Raw genomic sequence first — 12,457 nt, 5'->3', positions numbered from 1 at the left:
GTCATGTATTATGATGTAATAAGGACGACCTCTGAGCGCAGGCTTTTAAACACAGGAACACCGTGAAACAGGCAAGCCCAACTACCCTTTAAGCCCTTATGCTTTCAGCCCCTTTGTGCTTCTTCCTTCGTGTGATTGGGGGCTTGAACCAAGCACTTAGTCCTTCGGGTACTAAGGCTTTCAACTGTTGCTCGAGGGATTTTTCCTTTATAACTTGAAACGCCTTTGATAGCCCCTTACACTGCATTGGCCGATATCCCGAACGCGAAATCTTTATGAAATATGACCTATGAAACATTGCATCCGAGGTCCTTTTTCTTTGTTACTCAAAATCCTGCATCCTGGCACTGAATGCACTTTTCCTTAAGTTTCTCCCCTAGGCAACTGCGATCGTTGATATGCGAGATGACGTCATCATTGCCACGTGTCACACTGTGAGTGGTGACACGTGTTACTCGGAAATGCGCCTATAGGACCCCTGAAAACGCTGAAACTACTTGACATGTGTCCTTCCTACTGCCACGTCATTTATAACGTCAGCTGCCATGTCAGCCATCAGGACCAATCATATTGCACCATGTGGCCCCCAGGAAGAGAGAGAAAATGGCTTTGCCCAACCCTGTTTTTGCATGGGTTTCCTTTGTATTTGGTTTTCAGCCTTTCCTGGAACTTTTACACTGTATCGCAGAATCGGCCCCCACAAGGGTTTTTGGGGAGGTAGCCCCTCTGTTCTTGCGATCGCCGATAATGCGGGATTTCCCATCGCTGATATGTCAATGCGCTGATGCCACAGGGAGGAGAGAGAAGGGGGCGGACTGGCCTTGGTTTTTTCATGCTTTTCCTTTGTAAACACTTTTTTCGGCCTCCCCGGCGATGTACTGCTATATCGCAGGATCAGCGGTTTATAGATCTTTTTAGTTCGAAACCCCGCCAATCACTGATCGTCAATATCGTGGGATTGTGGGATCGCGGGACTGCGGGTTGCGATATCGGTGTTTGGCATTGCAAGCCGCCAAGAACCTTAAGTGTATGCCTTGGGACCTGCGGGATTGCGGAACTGTGATATTGGCATTCGGCACCGTGTACCGCCAATAACCTTAAGTGTATGTCTTGGGACCTACGGGATTGCGGGACTATGGGCTGCGATATCGACGTTCGGCACTGCGAAACGCCAATAACCTTAAGTGTATGCCCTGGGACTGGGGGGATCGTGGGACTGCGATTTTCCTTGCTCCTTTGGTGTTTTTTCCTTTGCTTGTTGGGCTTTTCAAGGGTAACCTTCAAAATGCTTTAACTTCTGCTCTAGGAGTCCATTTTTGGACTTCCATATACCGTTGGAAAGCTCTTCCCAGGCACTAGGCAATGAAAAGGCGCTGATTAAGCTCGGATAGCTTTTGTGGCTCAAAAGTTAGCATCACACTTCACTGCTATTTGGCATTTGAAACCACTGATGACTGATAAAGTAGTAAGTGACAACAACCTCAAAAATCCATTTCTCCTTGTCTGATTTGAGTGAACTTTAGGTCAATTTTGGTCCTCCTCTCGAAAAGAGGAATTCAATGCAATGGTTATCTCCATCAAATGAGTTGTCCAAAGTGGAATTTGACCCTAGTTGCATAATTTAACAAAACAAACCCTAGAAGCACTCAATGGGTGCTTTGAGCTATAAACATAATAAATTGAGCATGGAACCCCTGCTTATAAAAAATAATTTTCTTTGATCTTCAAAATAATTTTCTTTTCTTCTTTTTATAAATACAAATGAATTGCATCATGTCATGAACTAGACAACAATTATGAAGACCGATACTAGTTACATTTTCAACAACTCGGACTCTGCAACAACTCCACAAATCTAAATCAAGAGTCAACTCAGCAATTTGGCAAAACATCAGAACTTGGCTTGTTAGAAAATCAGGGAAGATAACAAGAAAAACAATTGGGAACGCAAACTTGCCAAACTTCAAAACTTGGTAAACATGGCAACAACTCTGTTCACTCCACAAAGTTTGACTACAATGGGGTGAGTTTTAACTGAAACGTTTCTCAAGCTGACCCACTTAGTACTCGCCATACTCAGCAAGTCCTGCTATAGAGGTAGATAATAGGAGGTTGCCCTTCTAAATGGAAATATATAAAAATGCATCATAAATGTAATGCCATCATAAAGAAGGCCATGTTAATTTATAATATCTAATAACTTCACAAAAAAACAATTACTCATCATGCATGTCAAAAGAACGAAAAATGAACAATATAATGATGAAAGCACATATTCCATTCCATGTCCTAGAACACCATCCTAACCAACATTCAATCTAAATGGTATCTACCTACAGGGCCAGACAAGTATGAAGCTAATTTAACCAACACCCACCATCAAGCCTTGCCAACATGTCCATATCATTCTTACCTTTTACTAAGCTTCGTTTACTATGGCTCTTTTTGTCAAAATCTTCTATGTTCTAATTTAAATCCAAACTGTGGTTAATGAAACTCAGTTAAGCAAATATTTGCTTGTAAAATGTGCACCAATACCTGTCCGATGGTTCTGGAATCTGTACTAACACACCTTCACGTATCAGTAGCTTCTTTCATATGTATGTATGTACATCCTTCATTTTTATATGACGTGAATGTGCAAATTCTAGACTGTGAAAAGATTTTCCCCTCATAATAGAGCAAGATTTGGTCACATCTATTTATAAATATCTATGCATGACTCTAAATCCTATGTGCTCGTTTGGTAATGTTTTCATTGAATATTTGAGAGTAATAGCTACCATGGAATAACCTATTAACTAATGAATATGCATCATGGAATGACCTGTATAATTAAACCTACATAAAGTCTACCTGACGACACAAATTTAGTTTGTTTAAAACATAATTGAATTCTCATTATTGATATTTCATAAACGAGATACTCACTGCAATCAGTTTCCCTGAGTTCCCTGATCGTTTTGCCACTTCAATTGCTGCTGCTGCTGCAGCTCCCGATGAAATTCCAACCTGTAAAAATATCATAAAAACGTGAGATCAAGATATGACATTTCTAGAGCATCCGAAGTTCCTGGCAGAATTAAAAAAATTAAGCTTGGTCTGCTTACCATCAAGCCTTCCTGAAGTGCCAATTGCTTTGCCATCTCAACGGCTTCATCACTAGATACCTGAACGCAATAACAGCAACATATTAGGATTTAGCATATTAAACTAAGTTAAATGGAAACATATATGCATCTGCATCCAGACACAGATACAGATCTGCCGGATTTTTGGAAAAGTTAGGATATGGTTATGGAAGAAGGCGTATATAAAAAGATATAGATATTTATATAGTCAAACAAAATAAACACGAACCAGAAACAAAGAAATTCAGATTTCAAGAATCAAAACCATTCATAACAAATAAAAATAAACAGCATTCGTTTGTTTGAAAATATAAGCAAAAATAGAGTTGCCATTAATATTAACCTTGTGATATGTAAACGCTGCATATATAGAAAATAAATGTCTCGTCTGTGATCACTCTACTAGTAACAATCAGATTTATGTGTTCTAGAATGGGGGAAGGGGTTTTCCTTATTTCTAGGGTTTATTCTAACATTTCTTTTTTTTATTTCGACTTTTTTAAATATTTATTTGACCTAATGTTATTGGATTCTTTATCCATTGTTTGATTGTTTTTCAATCTTCTCCCCCAGCATCTCTTACCTATTTATTCAATGAGATTGGAGCAGATTTCTCATCAGTATCCTGATGATGAGCCACACTTGCTGGCTCGAAACGTGGATTCAAAAAACACATTGTAATGGATCCAGAAGAATCATATCAAAAAAAGTTCAGGTGTTAGGGCCCACACAATTGTCATTCCTTTTCTCTTTAAATTTAATTTTACTTTTTGCTTAGAGGATCCTCTGACATCTCATATCGAGTAGGCTAGATACAGATCTAGGCAAATCCTCAGGCAGATCCAAACCGGTCAGTTGTACATCTAGCGGATGTTTTTGGTTGGGCTCAGTAATGGTTTCTTGGATGAGCAGGAAACAGTCTTCCGTGGCAATTAGTACTGCTGAAGCTGAATATATGGCAACCTGTGCAGTTTGTTGTGAAGCAGTTTGGCTTCGAAAATTGCTTGCCAAAATGTTTGAGCAGGTGCTGGAATTGACCATGATATTTTGTGACAGTCAAAGCTGCATGGCAGGTCGAAGAAAATTCGTATCAAGTACCACTACATTCATGACATGGTGCAGAAGGGAGCAGCGAAGATTCAGTACATCTCCACTAATGAGCAGACAGCTGATGTCCTGACTACACCTCTTTCCTCTTTCCAGAGGGAGATTTGTGTTTTTCAGAGATAAGCTGGGACTTGTGGAGCATGCCTCTCTAGCTGAGAGGGAGCAGTGATTTTTCCTGCATCATGATATTCTTCCGTCACTTGACCAGAATTAGGGATATCATCCCTGTGTAAAGTTGACCAGAATTAGAAAGAATGGTTTGAGAAATGATGCTCTTCCTGTGTCACTTGACCAGAATTAGGGATATCATCCCTGTGTCAAGTTGACCATAATTAGGAAGAATGGTTTGAGAAATGTTCTTTGTGTGTCACTTGACCAGAATTAGGGATATCATCCTTGTGTCAAGTTGACTAGAATTAGGAAGAATGGTTTGAGAGATGATGTTCTTCTTGTGTCACTTGACCAGAATTAGGGATATCATCCCTGTGTCAAGTTGACCAGAATTAGGAAGAATGATTTGAGAGATGATGTTCTTCCAGTGTCACTTGACCAGAATTAGGGATATTATCCCTATGCCAAGTTGACCAGAATTAGGAAGAATGTTTTGACAGATTAGACAACAGCTTTATTCTTCCTGTGCCACTTGACCAGAATTAGGGATATTATCCCTATGTCAAATTGACTAGAATTAGAAAGAATTGTTTCATAGATAGAGATTCCTCCTGTGTCCTGTGTTGTGACCAGAATTAGGGATGTCATCCCTATGTCAAGCACATTGGCCAGAATTATGAAGAATACTCTAGTGGATAGACATTTTCCTATATCATGCACTGTGACCAAAATTCGGGATGTTGTCCCTGTGTCAAGTACATTGATCAGAATTAGGAGAATGGTTCTAGAAGCTGAGTTGTAGCCTCCCAGCATCATGCTCAGATCTCTTTCTAGAGAGAGCTTCTTTGATTGATGTCTCCTTGGTAAACTATGTATATGAGTACCATGATTGTGAGGTACTGGCTGTTTGATGATGATGGTGATGTTGATATTGATTTGATAGTGATGCTAATCTAGTCTTGATCTTTCCTTAGAAAACTTTTCAACTTGTTGACATCTTGTTAGACATTACGAATACCTCCCTCGCTAAGAGGGAGTGTCGAAGAAAGTAGCTATGGTCGGTCTTCATAACTCTTGATATATTTATAATACTATGTAAAAACACAAAAGAAAAATAAATTTTAAATTAGAAAGAAAAGAAAGGAAATCAACAAAACCATAGCTCATACTCACATAAATAACATATTTACCATAAATTAATACCCACCATAATTTAAGCAAGTATTTGCGTAATAGATGGGATAAGGAACAAGATGTAAATAAATATACTTACTAGGAGTTACTGCCCACCATTATTTACATGTTCTTCAACACAAATATATGTAAAAATGTATATGGAAAATTTACTTCAATTTTCCATATTAGCTCAATATCAATTCCAGATTGGCAATCACATTTAGTATGATAGTAAAATGCAGATAGAACATAAACATAAATTGCAGAAAACAAGCCAAGACAAGAGGACACAAGATGTGGCGCCAGCCAGGGACAAACCCCAATGTGGGGAAACCCTTGATCAATTATTCTTATGTTCTTCAATAGTTCAGCAGAGAGAGAGATAGTACATATACATCAGAAGTCAACATTTTGACTTGACAAAGTAAGAGCAGAGATCTTCACTAAAAAGATCACACATGAGAGCTGATCAGAACTCAGGTGAAGGCATACTGTTTCAACTGATTCTCCAAGGTGATTCCATCACCATGCTACACCCATCACAGTGCTGCACCCATCACTGAGTTGTTCTCATCACTGAGCTGCTCCCATCACTAAGCTGCACCCATCACTCTATTGCACTTTGTTACACTATGCTGCACTCATCACCATCACTGTGTTGCACCACTGTCATGCTGCACTTTGTTGTACCCTTCATTGCACTATGTTGCACCCATCATACACTCAATGCATACTGCAATACATCATCATCATCATGCTACAATACATTCTTGCTGTTGCACTACTCATATCATGTTGCTGCTATACATCCATGTTGTTGTAATACTTATGCTGCACTTAACATACAGCATCCAATTTGTTGCAAATGCATACCAGCCTCAGCTGCTTGCTATGGCTTGCAGCCTAGCAGAGCAACTAGGCTATAGTTACAGACCCAAACATACCTCATTCTAGACTTATGAAGATGCTTCTTTGATGATGGATGATATCTTCAACTTGATGCCTTTCTTGATGATTGATGACGTTTGCTTCCTTGAAGATGACAATACTTCTTCTTCTTGAGATGTCCTTCTTCAAATATGCTTGAAATGTGATCCTTTCTTCAAAGAGAGGGAGATCACCTTGATTTCCTTGATGATGATGGCAATGCTTCTTCTTGCTTCCTTGGAATGTAGAAGTGTAGAATATGGAGACTTCAAGATGCTTCAAATGTGTAGTCCTTCTTTCTTTGAGTGGAGGTAGGGTCCTTCTTGAAAGTAGAGTCTTTGAGGTCTTCTTCTTGTTGTTGCTTCTAGATGGTATGATCCTTGAGATGAGATGGGTAGTCCTCCTTGATGCTCCTTACATTCTTTCTTCAAGTTGCCTTTTATTGTCTTGTCACCTTACCTCTGATACCATGTCGAGAAATCTAGGGCAGCTAGATTAGGGTGATTTCTCTTGCTTTGATAACTGCTTGTGATGTATTTTAGCTTAATTAGCTTTCTTATTTTACTTGATTATTATTATGTTTTCATCATCAAATAGCTACCAAACTATGAAAGAACAATAAGACAAGAGGACACAAGATATAGGCTATCAGCCAGGGCCAAAACCTCTCCTCTTGAGAAGAAAACCCACAAGAACTCTTTTCTTCTTATAGAACTTCAAATGACGAATTCCAAGACCTATGACCCTTACCCAAGACCCCTCTAAGACCAAGGCAAGTCACTTCTTTGATCAACTCTTCTTCTACAAAGTCAACGTTGGTCAAACTTGCTGCAATACTTCAGATTTCAGCGTCTCCTCAAAATTTCGGCTCGTTACTTCACGACTGAGATCTTCGGCCTTCACTGCAGAAACCCTAGTTGGCACGTGTGAGATCAAGATGGTGTTTTTCTTCTATTTTTTTCTTCCCTTGGATAGTGGCTTCTTCTCCAGCAATTCCGCTTGCAAGATAGTTCCTCTTTCACTTTTTTCGGCCTCCTATTGTGACTGCAATATTTTGTCTCTGCTGCAATAAATTATACCTAGACTTTTTCGCACGTGTGATGAATTTCAGCCCTAAAAACAGCCCTTAAAAATTTGTATTCTCCTTCCTTGAAGTCTTCTCTTCCTTTGCTGGCTTTAGGTCACTTTTCCTTCCTTTGATCGAACTTCTTGTTGCTTGATTGATTGTCCTTTGAATAAGGTTGAGTGCTTCTATTTATAGGCTTCTTTGAGTGCCCTAATAGGCCGACTTGTTCCTCTTGGTAGGACTAGTCATCTTTTGAAGGTTGACTTGTTGTAGCACTATCACAAGGTCTTGGAGGGTCTTTGACTCTAATTTTGACTCAAGTAAATTTTCTTTACTATATACAACATGCCCAAAAGGGGTCTTCCATACATGACAATGACTCAATTGACTTGTTGACTCAATGACAAGCCCTTAAAGCATTCAATGGGTGTTTGACCTATAGATGAAAAAATCTTAAGCATCCCATGCCTCGAGAATGACAATAATAATTTTATTTTCCTATTTACATCAAATACATAGAATCATGATTACACATGTCATTATGAAAAATCGAACCTAGTTACATATTTCAACATGTCGTGAGAAGATGGCTCCGTGATCCATGAAAGAAAGCATGTTTTGTACAGTGATATGCAGAGGAAAGAGGGAGCCAATCAAGAAATAAAGAACTGATAATTGGTGTTTTTATGAAAGATAAGTAAGAGGACTTGTGGCTGTGAAATCGAGTATCTCCTCTAGGTTTGAGAGGGAGTAAAAGGAGTCTCCTTGAATAGGAGCAAGATCTATTCTCTGATTAAAAGGAGAATAGGGATGTCCTCCCTGATTGAGAGGGAGTATGGTTGGACACTGGTTCTCCCTGTGTCATGTACTAGACCAGGACTAACAGTGGTAACTCTAGTACATGCATCACGAATAGGGAGAATGATGACTTGATTGGTTCTCCTTGTGTCAGGCACTATGATGGATTAGGAGTCAGGACTGATGTCCTAAGTCAAGTACATGGACATGGATAAGGAGAATGTTGGATTGAATAAGCATCTTGGACAAACATTCTTAGAGTCATGTAATGTGATGGATTAGGATGAAGATCCTAAGTCACATGGACTTGGATAAGAATGGTCCAGTGGTAGGATTACTCTGGGTATCCTAGGTGGAGTATGTACCATGATGAGGCAGTATGGTGTCCTATGGAATGCCTCCCAACATTGTGCTCTGATCTTGTGAGAGATAGAGTGTACCTGTCAAGGCCTTCGGTAATGTGACAATGCTAGCTATGATGAGTTATGCTTATCAATCCGGATCCCTTTTTATGAGAATATTTCAACTTGAGATAGACCTGTTGAGTCATTATGAATACCTCCCTAGTTAAGAGGGAGTGTTGGAAAAGTAACTAGGTTTCGTCTTCATAATTGTCCTAGTTCTCATTATGAATATGATGTAAAGAACATAAAAAATTTATTTATTTATAAAGCATGGGTTTCATGCTTGTGTCATTGGTCAAATAGGTCAAGGCATCCATTGCATGCCTATAGGAATTGTCATGAAGAGTCAATATAATTTCTAAGACCCTCTTGGGTATATTGTCATATTGTCTACAAAAAGTCAATTAGACCTCTAGCTACAAGTCAACCTAAAGAAGCACTACAAGTCAGCCTAAAGCAGTACAAGTCGGCCTCATAACCTGGCTATTCGACAGGAGGAGAAAAGTATATATAAGTAATTCGGATTCAGCAGTTCGATCACATGATAAGAAGTATAGAAGGACTAACTAGAAGCATATAAAAGAAAGGAGAACCAAAACATATAAAGAGAAGTCTGCATATACCAAGGTTACCCATCCAACCACAGGCCGAAGGTACAGTAGCATTTCAGAGGTCGAAAAATTGCAGTAAAGATTACAGTGAGATCCTAAATTGCAGTGGAAGGTACTGTAACATTTCAGAAAGTCGAAAATTGCAGTGAGAAGCATAGTAATAGTTCAGAAGGTCTGAAATTTGCAGTACAAAGTACAGTGACAGTTCACAAGGCCGAGATTACAGTGACAGAAGTCCGAAGAAGGAGGCATCTTGAGGTGTTGACTTGAGAAGACCTTTTGAAGTGTTGACTTGTAGCTAGAAGGTGGTTTGTCTTGGTCATTGGGTATTGAGAAGTATTTTTTGATCTGATTCTATAAGGAGATTGTTTGGGTTTTCCCCAAGAAGTGGGGTTTTGCCCTGGCGTGAAGCCTACATTTGGTGTTTTCTGTCTCTTGTATTTACATTTTTGGTAATTTCTTGATGAAAGAGAACTAAAATAATTAATAACAAGACAACATACTTCACAAGTAATCATCAAGCTAAAGAAAATCAACACTGACCTACATCTACTTTGATTTTCCAACAGACCATTATCCCAAGATGGGAGCCCTTCTAAGTTCTAAAGTTATTTGAATAAAAAACTGATTTGAAGGGCAGAAATCTGTGTGCATGTGACTGTGAGACTGATTTAATTTGTTTCCGCTGATTATTTTTATGTAAAACACTTGCTGTGTTATTATTCAGTAGATCTGTGTAATCTGCAAGGAAGTAATTAACCAAGTGCTAAGTTTAAGGAAATTTAACAAGTTATAGGAGCTGTTTTTGCACTCCCACTATGTGTTTGTATTGAATGTACTTTTGAGTCCTATTTAACTACTTTTGTGCTCATTCATTGGACATTAATAAATTTATCTTACATTAAATTATCCTATATGTGTTTCTTTCATGGTTGAAGAGAGTTGAAGTTCTCCCTTGCTTAGGACCACTAAGTAGAAAATGATTAAATAGGAGGCCACAGATGGGAATTGAGAAATGCATTTTATGTGGAAAAGAGGATTTGATGCACCTTGAAAAATGTAAACCACTAACCCTCATTGGCATCGACCGTCAGTCAGGTGAAGTGCCTCTTGAAATGAGTATTGATCAAATCATGTTATTCTATGTACAATGGAAGCTCATTTGAACAAAAGGCTACACAGAGTGTTCAGCAACTGCCTGCCAGGCAAGGGATATAAAATCCCTCACAACAGAGGGAGAAAAGACTAATTAAGCTTGGTAGTGTCAGGAATAGGTTTACTGAAGGATAACTACTTCAAGTAGTGTGAAACAATTTACCTCGCAGCTTAGCCCTTTAGTTGATTCAGATGGTGTAAAAGACATGTACCATTCACTGAGATGGAAAGATAGGATGGAACTTGGAGACTGTAAACCTCATACCTGTATGACCTCATCAAGTATGTCTACATCCAAATTACGTGGAATAAATCCTGCACCAATGCCTTGAATTTTGTGGGGACCTGCAAAATTGCAAAGAGAATAAGCACTTCCCCATTTGAAAACAGAAGCAGAACAAAGGAAGCTACATTCTACAGCAAAACTGAAGGATAGACATTATGACTTCAGTAACAAAACAAAATATTAGATGCAAGTGATTAAGTTATAATTATTAACCTGGTTTTCCCCCAGACAGTATGTTGCTCTCAGTTGGCTCCACACCAATAATCTGAACCATACATTATAAATAAAACATCATAGACAATTCAAGAAAAAAGTCTGCCATATGCAGAAATAAGCAGTGAAACTCCCCAAGTAAATCTGCTTCTAGGAACCACTCAAGCATGCGAGAATGACGAATACCATGAAAAGCCTACATAACCAATACAACCTTAAATCAAAATGAACATCAAGAATAGTCACTAGTAGAGAGTATACTACTTCACGATAGCATTTAAATTAATATCTGTTAAAAACAAATTGAATCTTCTCTCAGTAAAAGGTGTCATAAATCAAGGTTACTCGAAGCAGGGGTGTGGATTCAAGTATGGTTGGTAATTGGGTGCAAATGAGGAAGACCTCTCAGATTAAGGTTTTGAGGATTTGTCAACATGTACAGATGCAAATTCAGATTCAATAATGCACACTCTCGTGTAACATAAAATATGACCATCATGGCACATCTTTCTCTCAAATTTTAGTTTAATTTGGATTAATTTAAATATTAGCATCCACTAGTGGCCATAATAGTTCAATATAAACTATTACAAAGTAGAAAGATGAGTGAACATTCGAAGTGCTAAAGCATCTCCAAGGGAACTGCAAGAGAAATAAGAGTACAGAGTGAGGCTAAAAAGGATACACTCAAACACTAGGAAGCCCAAAAGAACAAAATGGATGACGGTTTGAACAGCATCAAGGAAGAAGCCCAAAACCAACAGTGTTATGAACCATCAAATCTCCAAACATTCAAGGGCAAGAAGTGGGTGATGATATTCCTGTCCTCCACTGGGTGTCTGCCCCAGAGTTTGCAGTACCTGACCAACATGGTATTAGAGATTTTCTCATGATTCCTCTTGTGACCAGAGCCATCTAGAACCTAGAAGCATAAGGTGATGATCCTATTGCCTAAAAATCTAGCAGGTCTTGTGAGAAGGCTCACAAGACAAGGACCAGACCTTGTTACAACAATGAGGTAGATTGCCACCGTCACTTCAGCAATTTTCCTCTTGCTTTTTAGTGGAATTTCACCACAAGGGAGGCTTTCCAATGATCACCTAAGAGGATATTCTATGTTATATGCTTCAGGGAAGTGTCACAAGGTTCGCCGAACACGAACCTTGAGGTTCGAAGTTCGGTGAACCTCAAGAAAATCTTCACATTCGACTCAGATAGGCCCAGGTTCGATTGAAGCTTTCTTTGTTTAGTTTGGGGAGCGTTGCCACTGTTGTTACCTCTGACCTGCACCCTAGCATTGCTCTTAGGCTTTGTTGTCCTCGATGAAAAATCCAAAATCCATGGGTATTGTCCGTTCTAATGTTTTTTTCACTGGTTCAAGGAGAATGCTGTCTTATTTTATTCGAGGAAAGCCTAGGGTCGTTTTCTACTCTCGCCCAGAAAACTTTACATAATGGCTCAATGTGTTCGAT

General features: G+C 38.9%; 1 protein-coding gene across 1 annotated transcript in view; it reads right to left on the bottom strand.

Moving 5' to 3' along the window:
• Positions 1–12,457, bottom strand: part of LOC149196948 (cysteine synthase-like) — a 108,601-nt gene that overhangs the window by 47,033 nt on the left and 49,111 nt on the right. The window contains exons 6-9 of the mRNA XM_089405691.1: positions 10,986–11,037; positions 10,752–10,831; positions 3,111–3,170; positions 2,932–3,012 (exon numbers count right to left, since the gene is read on the bottom strand). Coding sequence (XP_089261817.1) covers positions 2,932–3,012; positions 3,111–3,170; positions 10,752–10,831; positions 10,986–11,037 — 273 coding nt within the window. The remainder of the gene's footprint in view (positions 1–2,931; positions 3,013–3,110; positions 3,171–10,751; positions 10,832–10,985; positions 11,038–12,457) is intronic.

This window comes from Pinus tabuliformis, chromosome 2_2 (genome assembly GCF_031772625.1).
Source record: "Pinus tabuliformis cultivar Carrire ecotype Pingquan chromosome 2_2, CPIR1, whole genome shotgun sequence".
Classification (NCBI taxonomy): Eukaryota; Viridiplantae; Streptophyta; class Pinopsida; order Pinales; family Pinaceae; genus Pinus; species Pinus tabuliformis.
Note: the sequence above shows the minus strand (reverse complement) of the source record. Positions and strands in the feature narration are given on the sequence as shown.